The sequence below is a fragment of the Sapajus apella genome, unplaced genomic scaffold (genome assembly GCF_009761245.1).
Source record: "Sapajus apella isolate SASKATOON/1434 unplaced genomic scaffold, GSC_monkey_1.0 scaffold8, whole genome shotgun sequence".
Lineage (NCBI taxonomy): Eukaryota > Metazoa > Chordata > Mammalia > Primates > Cebidae > Sapajus > Sapajus apella.
The window spans coordinates 29,188,468-29,208,344 of NW_022436948.1; the positions used below are offsets into that span (position 1 = coordinate 29,188,468).

At 36.3% G+C, this 19,877-nt stretch overlaps 1 protein-coding gene and 1 long non-coding RNA gene across 8 annotated transcripts in view; one reads left to right on the forward strand and one right to left on the reverse strand.

Moving 5' to 3' along the window:
• The window catches only part of LOC116550961 (SAM domain-containing protein SAMSN-1), a 147,669-nt gene extending 135,352 nt beyond the window's left edge, over window positions 1-12,317 (forward strand). For all 4 annotated transcript variants that reach the window (XM_032277171.1, XM_032277168.1, XM_032277169.1 and 1 more), the window contains 2 exons: window positions 975-1,125; window positions 11,454-12,317. In XM_032277171.1, coding sequence (XP_032133062.1) covers window positions 975-1,125; window positions 11,454-11,656 — 354 coding nt within the window. In that variant the 3' untranslated portion in view covers window positions 11,657-12,317. The remainder of the gene's footprint in view (window positions 1-974; window positions 1,126-11,453) is intronic.
• The window catches only part of LOC116550964, a 198,327-nt gene that overhangs the window by 83,460 nt on the left and 94,990 nt on the right, over window positions 1-19,877 (reverse strand). The window lies entirely within an intron of this gene.

Consider the following 19,877-nt stretch of genomic DNA (forward strand, 5'->3'; position numbering starts at 1 on the left):
GCCCAAGAAGAGTTAAATGGTTCTATGTCACAACAGGAATTCTTGTATTCTCTATTCTAATTCAGTGCCAAGAATATACTTTTTTAAAGAAAGAGTTGTCACTCCTCTTGTTTTCCTTCCTTTTATTTTTTTGTTAAAAAGGGCTGGTCATAAGTTCTTCCTGATTACTTAAAACTTTTAGACTTCCTCTTATTCTATTTTAGAATTAAAATAAGGATATTGAAATTAGATGAAGTAAACTGGGAGAAATCTTTAAGGAAGTTGAAAAAGCACTCCACTTAATATTTGAAATCAGAAACCTCTGAATTTTAAACTAATATATAATGATGCAAATGATGGGCAAAATATACATTCTGAGAAAACAATTCTTTCACCCAACTATGGTGCTTCTATGCTTAATAAAAGCTTTCAATTAAATAGAAAGTCTAGAATTCCTTTGGTTTATATAATGCCTTTCAACCAAAATGCTACAACAAATTTTTAATGTAGAATTACATCTGTTTCAAACTCATTTTTTAACCTACCCCAAGGTTTTGAGAGTAGAAGTTTTTGCGATTATGCAAACAAGAAGAGATATAGATTCTGAAATATTACTGTAGCATGCTAGTCTGCTAGAGGCATTTCACTGATAGCCTTAAAGTAATGCTAGTTCCATCAATTTAGTTGGTTGAGAAGTGAAAAAATGCCAAATGGATGCATGATCCAACTATTTAATTTATCCATTATTTGGAATTGGATACTTAAGGTAATGATTTCTTCTTTACACTTGGCCATACGAAAGGTGAGAATTAAACAACATAATCATTTAAGAGCCCTGGAGTTCATATGTCAAAAACTAATACAAGTAAAGTTAAGCATAAGTTCTACTGGTACCTTTGGTTTCCATATGCATCTCTACACTTTCTTTAAAGAGAACTAAACATAAAATATTTGAATCTGACTAATTTGCATTATTTGTATTTTTTGTCCCACAGGAATATACCTCAACACTTTTGCTCAATGGTTATGAGACTCTAGAAGATTTAAAGGATATAAAAGAGAGTCATCTCATTGAATTAAATATTGAAAACCCAGAAGACAGAAGGAGGTTACTATCAGCTGCTGAAAACCTCCCTGATGAAGAAAGTAAGTGTGCACACCTATTCTTCTCCCCAGCTGATAATTACAGTTAAATATAAACAGCATAATCAGTAAAAACAAGCCCCAGTTTTATTACTGAGATCATAAAAGCATGCTTTCCCATAAAATAAGTATTTTCATATAAATCTGAAAACAATAACTCTGGTCAAATATATAATTAGAAAGAAACGTATTTCCTTATCAGACTCAAGAAATGAAGGGACTTTTCTGGGTACCTCATTTCCATTCTGCAAAGCTATTAATTTACATGCAAGTGGATGCTGGCATTCCCAAAGACTGAGGGAGTTAAGAGACAAATGTTTAGTAAGAACATAAGCCATTAGTGAGAAATGTCACACATGGCTTCTGTAGAACAACACAGAATGTGGCTTTAAGATAATAAGCCTTCATGCCACACGGGAAAATTCATTCATTATTATATAGTCACATATTGTACGTGTTTAAGTACTCTTTCAAAATGTTATAATAGCTTGAAAAAATATTCAGCACTTTTAGTATCTGAGATGGTTCTCTGTATTTGTAAGTATAAACTGAAGATGAAATAATACATGCAGATTCACAGAAAACTGGCTACCCCAATCAGGCTTGTAAAGATAGTATAACCTATCTTTACAATTCCCAGACATTATTCCCCTGTATAAAACTTTAGAAAATGATACTTGATACTTGAAGGTCACTAGAAGTTGATCACTTAATGATAGCCAGTAAGGTACAAACATACACACAGCCAAATTCTGGAAGATGAAAAATTGAAAAAAAAAAAAAAATACAGATTCAACCAGTGCTTCTTGTCAACACATTACCCTGAGATTTTTCTTATTTTAATCTTATGGTCTAAAGTCGTATTAGAATATACATGTCAAAAAGATGCATACTGCATGTTAGGCTATTCTGACTGAAAGCTATTTATCTTATATAAAACTGCTTTGCTCAAGAAATAAAGAAGAATGACTTCCATTTTTTGATAAGATGGTGAGTTCTGATGATTTGGCACCATGCTGGCTGCATGCTTATTTTTATCTATTTTCTACTCTGTGAATCATATCTCCTTCAACCATGCTAAAGATTAAATGCACAACCTTCATGTATCTTGAATGATAAAGACCTTGAATATGGTTATATAAAACTGAGACATTTAAAAACAAATGCTTGTTACAGGTTAAAAATAGTTAGTTAGCTTCTTTTTAAGAATGGGGCATGCAAATTTTCTAGGATATTATGTATGCATTTTATTTTGATCATTGTATAATGTCAGTTTGAGGAATGGCAATAAATTCCTAGTTCGGTGTTTCATTGTTAGATTGAGAACTTAAAAAGGTTTGCTTTGCTAATCATTCAATATACAAGTTGAGGAAAATGGGTACATGTCTTGGGGATAAGGGCTACAATTTTGAGATAATGTAGAAAAGACAAGTCCTATGTGAGACTTGAATATATCTAGAAGGACCAAGAGAATGGGGTACAAAACATGGAAAAAACAGACTTCTAAGATTTAAAGCAAAAAAAAAAAAAAAAAATTCCTTTTCTCTTCTTAGCCCAAGATAGATAGCATTGTACCCACTTTGACCTTGCAACTGTAAATTGGATTACACTTTTTTTTAATTATTATATTTTAAGTTCTGGGATACATGTGCAGAACGTGCAGGTTTCTTACATAGGTATACACATACCATGGTGGTTTGATGCACCCATCAACCCTTCATCTACATTAGGTATTTCTCCTAATGCTATCCCTTCCCACCCCCCTCCCACCCCTGAGAGGCCCTGTGTGTGATGTTCTCCTCCCTGTGTCCATGTGTTCTCATTGTTCAACTCCCACTTATGAGTGAGAACATGCAGTGTTTGGTTTTCTGTTCCTATGTTAGTTTGCCGAGTATGATGGTTTCCAGCTTCATCCATGTTCCTGCAAAGGACATGAACTTAGTCTTTTTATGGCTACATGGTATTCCATAGTGTATATGTGCCACATTTTCTTTATTCAGTCTATATTGATGGGCATTTGGGTTGATTCCAAGTCTTTGCTATTGTAAACAATGCTGCAATAAACATATATGTGTGCATGTGTCTTTATAATATAATAATTTATAATCCTTTGGGTATATACCCAGTAATGAGACTGCTGAGTCAAATGGTATTTCTGATTCCAGATCCTTAAGGAATTGCCACACTGTCTTCCACAATGGTTGAACTAATTTACACTCCCACTAACAGTGTAAAAGTGTTCCTATTTCTTCACATCCTCTCCAACATCTGTTGTCTCCTGATTTTTTAATGATCGCCATTCTAACTGGTGTGAGATGGTATCTAGGTCACTGCCTGGCAGGAGGCAAAGATGCTTCTCCAACAAGCTGATAAAAGGGCTGGCATGTGGTGGTAGAGCTGGTCACAGGATTACCTCTAGAGGAAGATAACCACAATGGGGTTCTGCAATCCCAGCAAGACCAGCATAGATATTTGGAATTTGTCCTGTGTTACATTAGAACTGAAAGGAATTAGGTTATCAGTTCCCTCAACTGGGAATCTAGGTAAGGTTATAGAGAGAAGAAAAATTGGGGTGAGATGCAGCTCTTGAAGGGACAAGAGAGCAGGATCCGTTTATTTTGTACACTTTGGGGTTTTTCTATTTATCATATGAATTTAAAAATGTTTTGTTTGCTTTGGGAGTAAATACTCCCAAATAAAAAAGAGAACAGAGACAGATGGGGGAGGGGGGGAGAGAGAGAGAGAGAGAGAGAGAGAGAGAGAGAGAGTGTGTGTGTGTGTGTGTGTGTGTGTGTTTGTTCCATAAACTCAATCTTCAAGTCCCCTTTGCCTTACTCTGAGGTGCCTCTTTAGAATAATAAGATAGTTTACTGTTGTGTATAGTAAACATTTTCTCTTTATTCTGCACTTGCTCCTCATTTTCCACATTTAGAAGCACTTAGCTGTGTCTTATAATTCTGTCTATGAGAATATGTACTAATGCCCTTGGGGAAAATGGGTGATGGAAATATCTTGTTTTCTCTAGAGTACAGGGATAATTAAATTTAAAATTGAAAAAAAAAAAAAAAAGTAACAGAATAAGCAAACTTTGCAGAATCTGTATACAATGCATTTGAGGTACCTGCAAACTCTGGTTACAGTGCCAAATGAGGAGGAAGGGGAAGGGGTGGGTTGTGTGCCAGAATGTTGATACCAGCTGTGGTCACAGCAACCCCTCGTTGCTCAACCATTCCCCAGTTGTGCCTTCCTGCCTGCCTGCCTGCCTGCCTGCCTGCCCAAATCGATGCAGGGCAAATGGTGGGCCACAGCCAGGAGCCTGGAACACAAGCTGTCAGCAGGGGAGATTTGTAGTTATGCCAAGCAGCAGTCCAGCAGTTGGCCCAAGAGCGTGCCAGCATAGCCTGGTGCCCTAGCCCCTGACATGTGTACCTGGAGTTTCCAACCCACTTGCCATATGATTTGCATCTAGATTCAACAAACATACAGCTTTAAAGAAAAGCTATGCTAGCTGTCCACACAGACAAAGTAGAGAAAGCATGCAGGCATTTTACTTTATGTATTTATCAATATGTATTTAACATCTATAGTCATAGTTGTTTCCCCTCATATAATTTAATTTCTTCAGATTTCTTTTTAACTTTACCTCCAAACTTTTATTTATGATGGATGCCCTATTCTATATAATAAACAATAAAATAAAGTATAAGGATTTTTACTTTTTTACCAGAAAATTTCCAATGGAAAGTGTTCACAGATTTTTCACTTTAGTCACATAAGGACATCTCTAATGCCCTACATATAGTGCACTCCTCTCTAATGCTCGTACATATAGAGCACTCCTGTACCTGTGTTTATATTGCATTGTGATTGTGTACTACATATAGCTTTGTAATTATTGCCCTGGCCAAACAGGACCGAATCTTCTATTACCATTTGCTTTCTGAAAGCCCCTGGTCCTGTGCTTTGCATTAGTGGATGGTTAACAATTACATGTAAAATGAGTAAATCATAAATGAGTAGGTCAAAAGATCCCCAAATAGTAAGCAAGTCTTCTATCATTATTATAAAAATGAAGTTGCCTGCAATCCCACCTCACACATACAAGTATTTTTAATAAGAAGATCGGTATTGGTGTATCTTGTCAAGATTTAGTTTATGAATATGCTAACCATGCATGTGTGCAAGAGTGTAAATAAGTACATTTTTGGAGGGCAATAACATAAAACACAAAGTTTAAAATATACACACTTTTATATCCAGAAGTTCCAGTTCTAACTATTTGTCCTAAGTTCAAGATACAAATGCATAAAAATACTAGCTAAAAATCTAGTCATTTTAGATAATAACTAAAAACAATAGGGACTTCCATCAGTAATTAGCCTGTTAAGTGAATTAAGATATACCCAAACAATAAAGTAGTTTTGAAGGCGTTATGTTAAGAAAATGATATAGCATGCTGTTTACTGATATCAAAGTTTTTCCAAAACAGTTAAATGTGAAAGCAAATATCAGATCAATAATATGAAGAATAATCCTATAATTATAGACATACTGAAATTAGTTTTGTACTATATCCAGGGAAGGCAAAATTTTGTCTCTGCCCTCTTAGGCTTTTTAAAAGAGCTGATTCTGAAAATTAAATTGACATAAGACGGACCAAAAGGAAAAAATCACAGAAATTTATTTAACACAAATTTCATGTGGCAAGGGAGCCCTCACAGGAAATGAAGACCCAAAGATGCAGCTAGAGTTGAACATTTGTATACTGAATTAGACAAAGAATAATAAATTGTGAAAATGTGACAAGTCACAGAAGCTTGAAATAGGGTAGCTAATTAGGTGAAGTGGTTAGATAAGGGTTTGTCTAACATGGCTTGTTTGTACAGATTCCCCTCAGCCTCAACTTTCTGTCCTTGATGATAGGAATGATACTTTCCTTCAGGTAGAGGGAAGATAGCTTTCACATGGAAATTTCATCTGCTTTTAAGAAACAGAAGGAAAATCAGGCTGGGCATGGTGGCTCATGCCTGGAATCTCAGCACTCTGGGAGGCTGAGGCAGGAGGACTGCTTGAGCCCAGTAGTTTAAGACCAGCCTGGGCAACCTAGTCAGACCCTATTACTCTCCCTCTTGAAAAAAAAAAAAAAAAAAAAAAAGGAAAGCCACAGTGATATTCTTGCACCTGCTGTTTTCAACAGCCTTGAACTCAAAATAGTCAATATGCCAGAGTAGCATATTTTGGGGCAATGTGTTCTTAATTCATCAAGTAAATGGGTTTAATTAACCTGTAAGAAATATGAAATTGATTTTCCAAGGCCCGTAATTAAATATGCGTGACAGTTTTAAATGTTATTTGGTTATTACCAAAATAGTCCAATATGACAACTTTAACTGAGGATAAATATTTCCTGGGACCAAAGCCCTCCATAGGGGTGTATGGTTGGGGAGAGTAGCAGTCTTATGACATTGCCTGGGTAGGTGCTGAGTTACCATGACCTGAAGTGAGTATGCCTCTGCCCCTGCTGAAGTACCCAGCACACTGGACGTGGAGATTGCCCTGGCTGAAAGCGAAAAGATCTACTTCCAGGTACATGTCTCATTAGAAGCTAGGCTCCAAAGAGAGAGATGCAAGAGGAGAAGTCATTTTAACTCCATATCCTCTCATAGCCTCAGGGAGACAGAAGCAATGGGTTATTTTCCTATAAATGGAATCCTATTTTTCATTTGTTGTTGTGTTTCCAAAAGGTGAGTTAGTATTCAAGTGAAATGAACACCAAATAACCAAATATTCACTGTTATTTAGGAGAATTAAAGTGTTCAACTAACTTAAGAATGTGCTTTAGATGAAATAAAAAGTAACTGAGAACCGTGCCACGTTGCCCACTAAATTTTCCTCCTTGGATAACCCTGCCTCTGGACAAATAAATATACCCACAGTTACCTGGACAGTGGCTGGGTTTTCATATGAGTGACTCCAATGAGGTTAAAACACGTGGTTGAGATTTTGAGTCATCCTAAGATGTGTATCCCTGGGTTTTCCCTTTTTGGAGACAGCCATAGGATGAAGAAAAAGAGGAGGATGATTGATGGAGCTGAGAGGTATTTTTATTTAATTTTAACAAAATTCCTTTTTGTTCCATGGGCTTTATACAATTTTCTTTACTTAATCTAAACAGCATTGTGTTTATTAAAAAATTATTTATTGAGGAATTCCTTTAGCCGGGAATTTTCCTATGCCTTCCAGGCTGCATTATTCTATGGTACTTGGCCCAAAGAAAGAGAGGCTTCAAACCTAAGGCAAGTGAGATGATAAAGACAAAATCTGAAAGGTTTTGGCAAAGAAATCTGGAAAAGTCAAGCGAAATTTAGTTTTCATTTTTTTTTTTGAATCTTTAACTTTTTAATACGTGAAAGTGGGGCAGATTTCTCCTCTTACCATAGGAGAACATTTTCCCAGAATAAGGACCTAGTTTTATTTCCTTAAAACTATCATCACTTTTAGTATAATTGAGATTGCCTTTCTTAATTAATTAAATGTCACAACTCCAATATAATTATTTTGTGAATAATTATATTAGCTGTCTTCTGTTTTAATCACCATGCCACCCTTTTCTTATTCAACATTGATCATTATCTTAAAATGTTGTTCCATGGGCTTTATACAATTCCATAACAATTTTGGTAGGAAATACATGATTTTAATATGCAAATGAGCTCTTCATGATAAAATATTTCCTAAATAATTTCTAAATATTATCATTTTATTATTATTACATAGAGTACAGAATTATACTGTTTTCTGGAGTTCCCACAATGCCTGCTGGCAGCAATAAGAAAGCCCCTTTTTCAAATTATTTAATCATTCTTCAATGTACTCTGATTTGGATATGCATGGCCTTTAAGATCTTTACAAACCATATTGGAAATTTATACTATTTTAAGTTTTTTATTAAAAAATAATGTAGATGACCTGAGAAACAGAGGGAAAATTAACAAATTTGAACACTTTTATTTGTAAATTATATGCATATGTGTTTTTATATAATTTTAATAATAGAATACATAAATTATGTATACTTTTATTAAACCTAGCATATTATCAGAAACGTTTTAGTATAAAAAGATACACTGAAATATCCTATGGGAAGTCTGTAATTTTGTAGGCAAACCTGTTATTATTTCAATGTGTTACTTGCCTGGTTAGCCCAGATGATTGAACCATGGGAGAAAACTGATGACTGTTATGGTTTCAATTTCTGGGTAGCCAGTTACCTTTACTCTCTTTCATGGCAACATGAAGGGACTAAATGACTCAGAAAGAAAATGTGGATGCATTAGTGTGAATTCATCTCCTCTGCAGGAAAAAACACCCATAGCACAAGACCTAGGTTTGCGCCAATCCCTGTCATTAGTGTCAGGATGAAAAGAAACAAGACGAGGAAAATCTTGATCTTCCAAATACAAAAAGTGAATGTGATACAGCTTTCATCTCTGTAATATAACATAATGACCTGCCTTTTTATAGTTACAGTTTAGGGGTTCCAGCTGATCACCTGCCTGAAATTATTGTAAGCCTGGTGGGAAGCATTTGAGGAGGCATAGTCATGTTTTCATTTCACTAGGAAATCGTTTAGCAAATTACTGCTGTTCTGTAAATTACTGTACTGCATAACTTTCACACTGAGAAACTATTTTCTTTTTCCATAAAAATTGCAGATGAAAGGTTTCTACAATAAATGACCTGTATTTAAAACAAAACCATTCCTAGAATTTAGAGAATGTGATATAGCATTTCTCATGTGGAAATAAAAACAAATACAGTTTTATTACTAATATTACACAATGACATATTCTCTGGTAAAGACAGTTTTTAATTTATTTACTTTGTTACCCATTGAGATGAATGCACAGAAGCTTCTGAGAGGGAAATAACAAGCTAAATACTTATTTTATTTTTTAAGGAAAAGAACTAAATTTGGAAATTATAGTTCTTAATGCCTCTGTTTCATACCCTGAAGAGGGCCCCACAATTGGTAATCAACCTAAATAGAACAAAGTATTGGGAACAAACAGTTTTTATTACACCAGGTCTTGTTTAGGATATCAATGTGAGAGGAAGTAGATCAGTTCTTTTAATTTTGCATTGAGGTAATATTGGCCCAAACATAATCTGGGGAAATGTGGCCTTATCCCCACAATCATTATGACTAAGAGAGGGTCACACTCCAAATAGGATGATCATTGCTGATGTGGCAGAATGCTTACAAAAGGACTAATTCCTCTGGACTTTTCTAGAAACACTTGCATAATGGAACACAGAGCTGGCTCATTTCATTTCAGTGGCAATAAGATAGAAAAGCAGAGGCAGGAGAAAACAATTCTTTAGAGAATAAGGTCCCATTTAAGTGCTGCCGTTTCATAAAAAACAGGCTTAGAAACAGCAGTGAATGACTGATACTCAGAAGACTAGTGAATAGTAAGTAAATCCCCCCAAACTTAAAGATGGTTATGAATAATGAACACAAACGCTTTCATAGTAGCTAAAATTTAAAAATAACAATCACAACAGGCGCATATTAAAATTGTCATCTCATACCTAGAATTAGTTATAACATCACAAGACAAATACCTGACATTTGAATCTATAGTTAAATAAAGTTGCAGGACAAATGTGAAGATTCAGAAGAATGGCATAAATATGGTTTCACTGCTGCAAATAAAAGCCTTTAGGAAAAGGTTAAAGGAACTGTTATGACTCATTTTGAAGATGAGTAGACCAATTTTTATTATCTTCCAGCCTTTTCTCAACCAGTGTTCTTCTAAACTACAGAATTTAGAAGATGTTTTAAGTAACACTTTTCTTTCTCCCATGGATGGTGCATAAATAGCATCATTCCACATACATTAAAGAGAAGTTAATTCATTACATAAAAGGATGACGAAAAGCACAATTCTCTCATGTAATGGAGGTGATGGCAATTGTATACATAGTGGATCATAAACTAATGTTGGCAAAACATATGGAAGCTAGAAAATGCATTTTGAAGCAATATATATATATATATATATATATTAGAAAATGCATTTTGAAGCAAGATATATATATATATATATATATATATATATATATATATGGATAGATATAAATAAGATAAAGAGCGGATTTTCTAGACATAAAAACATTTCCTTCTTTGAAGGATTTCGAGGTTTGGATTTACTTTCTTCTCACTGGAATGGGATGAAGCTTATAGCCTGTGAAGGCAGAGTCCTTTCCCCAACCTTAAATGTGTGCTTGGTTCTTTCAACATGGAGCTATTCAAAAATATACAGTGGTGAAGCCCCAGGGTTAGAAGGGGAAAGAGGAAGATATGGTACTGCAGCTAAGAGGCAGTACCTGAGATCCATTTCTTCTCTGAGCTCAACTCAGGATACAAAGAAACACCAACCAAGAAACTTCATGAGGACAGAGAAAAAGTTGACGTTAAAGGAATCGAGAGGAGTAACACTTGAAATATAGGCTGTTTAGGGGTTCTTCCAAAATATGTTTTGTTTTATCCCTATTATTAATCTTTTTCTAAAAGATAATGCCTGTTGTATATAGAACACTGCTTTAAAAAGGCAGAATTATCAGTCTGAAAATAAATGATTATTATTCAGGACTACAGACAAAGATATGGAAGACAAACGAAATATTCATAAGGTAGATTCGGTGGAAATTTTGGTGTTTTACTTTCTAAAAGCAATCTGGTTTCTTATATCTATTTTGTGATAAATGCAAACATAGGAAAATTCTGAACACTTAAAATTTTATTAACTTCCAAATAATTGAAGTCCTACTGTACATTCTTACCCATAATGATATTTTATTAATTAATCCACATTATCATGAATCTAAATTGTTCACAAAGATCACTATTGACTTGGATTGTGCATTTAAACTATAAGTGCCTTTATCTAATGATACTTTAAGGAGTATTTGGACGAGGCATCAGTCACACTGTGGATACAATCTGCTTTCTCTGGCAACTTATTATTAATGTAAAATAAGAGTCCATATTGATCTTTGCTTATGCAGGCAGTTCACATAAATTCCATGAAACCGAAAGTGAACAATGAAGGGCAAACCCTGGCTTCTAATCAAACAGTAATTTGAAGTTTGAGTGCAAATATCTCTTTTGTAATAAACAAAGATATCTTTCACGTGAAGAACTTTCCATTGAAATGAAGTCATGGTTGGAACGGTTAAAATAGGATAATGCTTGAAAGTGAATGAGTACATGAATAAGATTTTTCTTTGCTTTACCTAACTCCTGCCCTTTTTTCCATTTACAGTTATTCAGGAGCAAGAAAATGAGCCTGTGCCCCTATCCTTGAGCCCAGACATCTGCTTAAATAAGTCACAGTTAGATGACTGCCCAAGGGACTCTGGTTGTTATATCTCATCAGGAAATTCAGATAATGGCAAAGAGGATCTGGAGTCTGAAAATCTGTCTGACATGGTACATAAGATTACTATCACAGAGCCAAGCGACTGAACACACATTCTCAACTATATACCTACAGATGTGTTCCATTTTAACTCTTCTTGAGCAAAAACATCAAACAGGACAGGAAATAATTTGTAAATAAAACCTAGAGTTTAAATGTTTTAATCTGAATTGTACATAAAATTTTGTATCTCTAACATTCCAAATTATTGTCAATAAAACATATTTATTATTTTAAATGCTATATGTTAATATTTCACTTGCCTGTATTAGAAAGATATAATGTAAGACTTCAGCATGTGTGACATATGCTTTATTTTATAAATACAATACCTGCAAAAAACAAAGTAACCTTTTTTCATACCTGCCAGTTTTGAATTTGTATATGTTATTGAATGAATAGTAATAGCGAAATCTCTGTGGAAATAAGTGGTCCAAGCAATGTTATAGTCATTTTTATACTTATTGGGAAAGTGTGAGTTAATATTGTACACATTTTATCCTGATCCACAGTGGAGTTTTAGTAATTATGTTTTCTTGGTTTCTTCACTTTGTTTTCTGGTATAAAAGTATAGATAATGTGTTGTCACTTGTGACTTAGTGAAAACAATTGTAATAATTATGCAGATGTTTTTGTCTTTAAGTGTAAATATTTTTAAGTTTGACATACCCTGATGTTAATAATAAAAAGAACTATTTGCACATTGCATTTTCCAGAGTAGTGGTACTTACGGGGTTTAGTATTGGACTTTAGAGAAAATACCTCCTCCCAGAAATCCCTCACATTTTGTAATATAAGTGCCTCCCATAGCAATAATCTCAGCCTCATCTGTCCCCTAAACCCCGGTGATATTTATCTGATTCATGTGATATCCCCAGGAAACTTCAACAAAACCAAACCACTGATTTTCTCTACAAATTTTTCTCTGCTTTTTTATTCTCAACTTCTCTTTACTGCTACTAACACCCAGCCAGTCATCAAAGCAGAAAATCACTTCTTGCTTCATCTCACATATATCCTCCTCAGACAAATTCAGTAAGTAATCAAGCCCTATGGATCCTACCTCTAAAAATGCTTTCATATTCATGGCGTTCTATCCATTTTCATGGTTGTTGTCTTGCTTTGGATCCTCATGATCTCATGTGTGGAATATTGTAGTAGCTTTCCAACTGGCCCCTACCGTCTCATCCATCCTCCACACAGCCTCCAGATAAATCTTTCTAACCCACAAATCAAATCAGGTACTTTTCTGCTTGAAAGTTTTGGATGGCTGCTCATTGTCTTGAGTATAATATTCAAACGTTCTTCCAGGCTCTGTAAGGTCTTTCCCAATTACTTTCTACCTACCTTATGAATTGTAACTACCCCCTCACCACCACCACCATACAAGCACACCTCTCAATATACACTCCTGTCGTAACAATAGACTTGCAATTTTCTTCTCTTTGTGACTTTGCATATGCTATTTATTTTCCTGGAGTGTCTCCTGCTTTTTTCCACATTAGGAAGTCTCCCTCCTTTCTCCATCCTGAAGGTTGCTTACTCTGTGAAGCCTTCCATGATTCCCTTTGGTGCTCTCTTCTTTGTGCTTCCATAGCAACTTGTAAATTGTGGGTCATAGCACTTGTCATATTATGCTTTATCTATTTGTATGACAATTGCCCTTCTGTAAAACTGTGACCTCTTTGTGACAGAGATTATTTTGTTTAGCCTTTTAAATCTCTGGTGCCTAACAATACCTGGCACAGAGTGGGGACTTAGGAAATATTTGCTAGAGGGCATTGAATATGATGATTTTTCTCATATAATAGAGTCCATCTCTATTTAAATTGATCCACTCAAACTAAAGGTAAGTACCGTCCAAAGTGACCTATTTTTTTTAAACAAATAAAGCATAATACCTTAGAAAAAAACAGGAAACACAAAGCGTTTCTTCAAATGCTAGAGGACAGCATTACATTGTTAATGCCTGCCTATTTTTCCAGACCCCTGAGATTTAACTGCATATACAGTGCCCTGGTGAGACATAAAGCACATGTCTAGCTCTATTCTTCCCCCTTCATGGTGTGAAATGGTGTTTCAATTTTAGTTTTCCAAGACGCTGCCTCCATCATGACCCCTCTCTTGCTAAGGCTATCCCTCCAAACCGACTATTCTAGGGTGTCCTTAAACACAGCAGTCACTAGCCATAATTTTATAACTTTAATCAACCCACTGCCTCAGGGAGATCAAGAGAGGATAGCTTCTTTATGGAGATGCCAGGAAATTCTAAGTTGGGAAGCAACTAACAAACTACTTGACTTTAAAACAGTGGCAATTGCCATGACATGTACTCAGCCACAACTTCAGTCCCTTAAAAATAAAGGTCTGGTGAAGGATTTAGGGAAATACTTTTGAGGGGAAATGCAGCAGAGACCCAGGGGAGATTGAAACAGAGGAAGAGAGATTGGATTCCTAAAAAGAGAAGACACCATGGGGTTCAAGTGGTCAGCAGGAAGGCTTCATCCTGCAGTTCTGCACTGGAAAGGACATGTGTATAGTGGCATATATTCCACATTAAGGGTGTGCTGCTGTCCTCACTTTACTCACAGCTCCTTACAGTGCCTCTGCAGCTGAAGCTTCCTCTATGTGGGGGAGGGAACATCAACAGAAGGAAGACAGGTTTTTCGCTTGGCCATGGAAAGCTGAATAAAGTGGAGCAGGAAGATAAGAAATAGCTCATTCAAGGTTGGGAAGTAGTTGAGGAACTTGGACCTTCTGCTGCTTTTGGCTGAGTGAGAAACATGAGTCTGAGTCTTTTTTTTTTTTTTTTTTGAGACAGAGTTTCACTCTTGTTATTCAGGCTGGAGTGCAATGGTGTAATCTTGGCTCACTGCAACCTCCGCCTCCTGGGTTCAGGCAATTCTCCTGCCTCAGCCTCCTGAGCAGCTGGGATTACAGGCATGCACCACTATACCCAGCTAATTTTATTTTGTATTTTTAGTAGAGACGGGGTTTCACCATGTTGACCAGGATGGTCTCAATCTCCTGACCTCGTGATCCACCCACCTCAGCCTCCAACATGCTGGGATTATAGGCCTGAGCCACCACTCCCGGCCCCAAGTCTGAGTCTTTTAAGATGGCTAAAGGATTAACATTTTAATAATGACAGGATCATGATACTGGCTTTGTGTTTCTAGGATAAACCCTGATGACATTCCTAGTCTCATTTGTTGATTTATTCGGTCAGACATATTTAAACATGGAACATGTATGCTGTCCAAGACTATGCCAAAAAAGGTCTTTTTAACGATAAAACTGCATGAGAATCATACCACAGCTTCTCTCATCGGAACCCACTGAGTCTTTCATATACACACTGTTGTATATCTATGATACAACAGTTATTCTGATCCCAGAGATTCCCTATCTTTCCAAATTTAAGTATGTTGTGACAGTACGCATGATTAGAGGAATTTTATTCTAGATAAATAAATAAAATCATCTTAATAGTTTTTTATGAATATAAAAATTAGATCATTTAAATTCTGAGTTTCCCTTGTTCTATTGCTAATGTAAACATGAATCTATCTTCACTCTGAAGTATTTTATTATAATCTTTTCTTTTTTAATCAACTAAATTGCCAAGGAGTTTAGTTCAGAAATAAAATAACTTTTAAAATTTCAAAAGACAGGCAGCTAAATATTATCAGGATTTCAGAAAACGTACAGTTTACTGAGGTTATAGTCAAGTGCTTTGCAACTTCCTGAGTGAGGCCAACTTGATGACATTTCATGTTGAGAAACTTCCGTTACAAGCAGAAGTTCTGAGAAAAATAATACGAAGAAATTGTAGTTACTCCATCACTTCACACACACACACGCACTTCCATCCTCCCCACAACCATCAAAGAAACTTGTATAACTAATTTGCATACGGACTTCAAGTACCCTTTCATAAAGTGGGAAGTCACGCTACCATCATGTAAAGGTTGAGAGCAAAATGAATAGAGATTAAATATAGGTAAACGAACAGCAGCTTCTAAACTTGACCAGGAATTTGCCCATAGAAATGAGATAAAAGTAACTTTCCTTTTATATTACCTCCTATTTAACTGCTGAATTCCTCTGATCATACCCAGTGTTGACCTAAACATAGAGACTGGAGGAGGTCATGGGGTTGAACCATCTCGTTTAAGAACTGTGTGACTCTGGGCAGGTTATTTATCTTCTAAGGTTAGTCTTTTTTTTTTTTTTTTTAAATCTACAAAATGTTGTCAATTAAACGAGATAATGTGTGTAAAGCACACAGCACAATGCATGCAGTACGTGCATACAACAACTACTGTTATTATATCCACTACTTCATTTTACTCATTGATGTCTGGATATTCAGTGGAAGCAGTGTACATGCTACCACAATGCAGGCATGGACTTGTCAGACACAAATTGTCTCAGAACTAGGACAACTGTGTTTGTCAGAAGCAATGAGAGAGTTAGCTGGCTTAACAGAACTTCTCAGATGAATGACCATTTCTTCATGAAAGAATATTTCTTTGTTTACTCCTGACCAGCTTAGGAAGAAGCTGTATTATATTTAATTTTGATTCCTCACACCTAGCTTGATTGGAGTACTTTTTTTTTTTTTTCTTTTCCCGAGAGGGAGTCTCACACTCTGTCACCCAAGCTGGTAGCTGGGATTACAGGTGTGTGCCACCATGCCTGGCTAATTTTTTTGTATTTTAGTAGAGACAGGGTTTCACCATGTTGCTCAGGGTGCTTTTGAACTATGAAGTTCAGGCAATCCGCCTGCCTCTGCCTCCCAAAGTGCTGGGATTACAGTCATGATCCACCGTGCCTGCCTGGAGTTCTCATTTTTGAAGAAGGAAGGATTTATAAATAAATGCCTAATGAATGAGTGAAAAACATAAATAAAATTTTGGGGTTATTACTGGTATTACTGCACCTTGGACCTTGGTCTCTTAAAGATTACGGGGTCACAACTCATTATGCTACAGATAACAGAGAAGCCCTTAGGAAGGCACCCAAAATGTAGACATTTACCTATTTATGAAGCTTATGAGCATTTAGGCAAACAATCTTCCATGAGAAATCAAAGTGCAGAAAGAGGCTGAGAAGCTACCAGGAACATGTATGACCTAATCATAACCCCCCGCTTCCCTATTCTCATCATGCAAACTTCTCACATTTGAATTCCCAACAGTTAGAGTATCAGAAGGTCTGTGTGAGGTACATTATAAGTTTAGAAACCATGAGGGAAGAATCTAAAAAATGACATTAGTATATTCAGTGGTTTCTTTTGACCTTCAGGGGTCCCTGATGGGCCTGAGTGCAAAGCCCCATTTCCTGATAGGGCAGGAGTAGAATCCTGATGTGTAAGGCTAACAGGATCGTTTCCTTTCTGAGTTCTTGGGCACTAGGCCAAGTGAATGGTCAGGAATCATCCCAGTTGCCGAGTAAAATGGGGTGAAAAGCACTTCTGGCACACTGTTCATATAAATTATACTTGTTTGCAATTCATCAACTCCTTCTCTACTTTATATCCATATGTAATGTAAATGATCATCTTTCTCTGAAGCTCTGTAATGATGCAGAGCTCAAAAATGTGATGGAATCAGCTAAAAGAGAGCAGATGGAAGTTTTCCCCCAATATGCAGATTCATAAAAGAAATACAGAGCTCAACAAAAGGAGATACATAAGTACTTTTACCCGGGGCTGCATGGACTTCTGTATGACAGTAAGTTTCTGCAACTATTCATTCCGGAAACCTTTACTCAGTCATTTCTGCAGCAGTCATTGAAAAAGCTCTGGGAAAAAAATCTGTGTCTGTATAAAACAAATATATTTTCCTTTGGATTTTTATTGCACCTTAGAATCCATGATTCAGGAAGTAACGGTTAAATATTTTACCAGAGAAATACAATTAGAAGGCAAACCACGTAAAAAAGTGAAGTCTTAAGTGTTTCTTTAGCAATACAAACTACAGAAATTTAAAAGCACACTATTAATCTGAAACAGCAATATAGGGAGAATAATGAACTGTCTGGATCACATTTTTGTATTTTTCTTAAATATCTGATTACTCAGGGGCTAAGGTGGTTCGTGTTGGTATACTGAAGATACAGCAATGCTACTAAAAATCGTGTTAAGACAAAGAAACCAACCATAAAAGAAAATATAGGAAATGGTTTAAAAAAAAAAAAAAAAAAAAGATCTCCGGGAGTGGTGGCTCATGCCTGTAATCTCAGCACTTTGGGAGACCGAGTCCAGCAGATCACCTGAAGTCAGGAGTTCAAGACCAGCCTGGTCAACATGATGAAACCCCATCTCTACTAAAAATACAAAAATTAGCCAGGTGTGATGACACACCCATGTAGTCCCAGCTACTTGGGAGGCTGAGGCAGGAGAATCATTTGAACAAGGAGGTGTAGGTTGCACTGAGCCAAGATGGTGCCACTGCATTCCAGAACGGGTGACACAGTATGAGACTCTGTCTCAAAAAAAAAAAAAAAAAAAAAAAAAGAACTATATGAAATCATTCAAAGGGTGGTTATGAGTTTTTCAAAGGGTGGTTATGAGTTTTGGTAACACACAATGAAAGAAGTAGCATTCATAGTAAAATGAGATGTTTCTGACTCCCCTCTCCAACCTACTCTCCACTTGTGAAGCCTGGATATTCAGAGATGTTAACCTGTATAACCTACTACGTTCCGGTTCCGTCCCTTCAGGTTCCTGTTGGGCTCCGTGAGCAGAAAGTCCCTTCGCTCCCTGAGGAGTGAGGTCAGCGTATTCATTCTCCCTATGAAGTCACCTTGTGCTGGTGCTTCCGTTAATCAAAGGTCACTAGTCCTCTCAAGGTGACATTTTACATGACTCTCCTTCCTTGAGATTCTAGTAACTGCTCCTTCCCCTCGTCTCTTAGGGCCTAGATTGAGTACCAACTTTGTAGCTGTTAGCTCCCACTACCGGCGCAGCCCTTATTTGTTCCCCTGCCCTCCTCTTTGCCCACACCTTTGTAATTTGTCCCTTTATAAATAAGCCTTCCTGGAATTTTCTAATTTGACTGTGTTTCCTGCTGGTAGCTGGACTAGTACAGTGATCCACAATCCCTCATGACTTCTAAATACTTAGGTCATGTGCTTGAATCCAGTGAGCTCTGTGACTCCAGTATAACTTCATGTATATGGTCTTGATCATTTTTTTCTATTTCACTACCAGCAACCATCCTTGCTGGCAATCAACTTGCTTTAGGAAAAGAAACAAAAGAAGAGGGGAGGGGAGGGGAGAAGAAAGAAAAAAGGGTAAAGAATTTCCACTAGCTCCATCAAAATTCATGTCTTGTACCCTTTCAATTCTTAATCCACCTGTTTCATGGGGCCCAGACACATACTTCTCCTTTTTCCAAGAAGCTAAGAATTTCTGGAAGTGGAATGACTGGCAGCATATAAATGGAGGTTTTCGTGCTGCAGTTCAGCCCAACCTAACTGCAATTAACACTTAATTAACACTTCTTCTCTCCTTTACTAATAAACAAATCCACTGTCCCCTTTGCTATGAAACACAGGGTCATTTGTATTGGGAAAATGCACCATCCACCAATATTAATATCCATCCAGCAGCCGTATGATAAAGCAGAATGAAGGAAGTGCATATTTTAGGCTGCTTGCTACCTAATGAGAAATATCTGACATTAATAGCATTTCAGGGGTATGTATAAATATGACAGCACATAGATACTGAAATTATATTAGCAATTTTTTACTCTCAAAATTCTTTAATTCTAAGTTATATTTCATCTACAGTATAATTCACTATATCAGGCTCTCATACACAAACTCTTAGACGTATTAGTCTCAAAAGTGGTTGTTGTAAAGTATGGATGCCTGGATAATTTGCATGATTAATGAAAATATGTTTTAGAATATTAAACATTTAAAATGTTAGCATTTAGTAGACTTTCTGACAGAAGTTAAAAGACTATTAGAATGACTGATGAATTGCTACAGTACATTAGCCCTCAGAACAAGGAACGTGCTAAAGGACACTTAGGAAACTTAGCTTTCTTGTTTTTTCCTTTTCTCTCTCACTTAACTAAATTGTCCTTATGTGACCTTGGCTCAGATTTAAATGACCAAGCATTGGACTTTGCAAAGTTTTGAACTTGCAAATTACATGAAAAAACTACAGGCAGAGAGGGTGAAAGAAAGCAACTAAATTAGCCAGTGCTTTGGACACAATATGTCTGGCCCATAGTAGGAGATTCATAG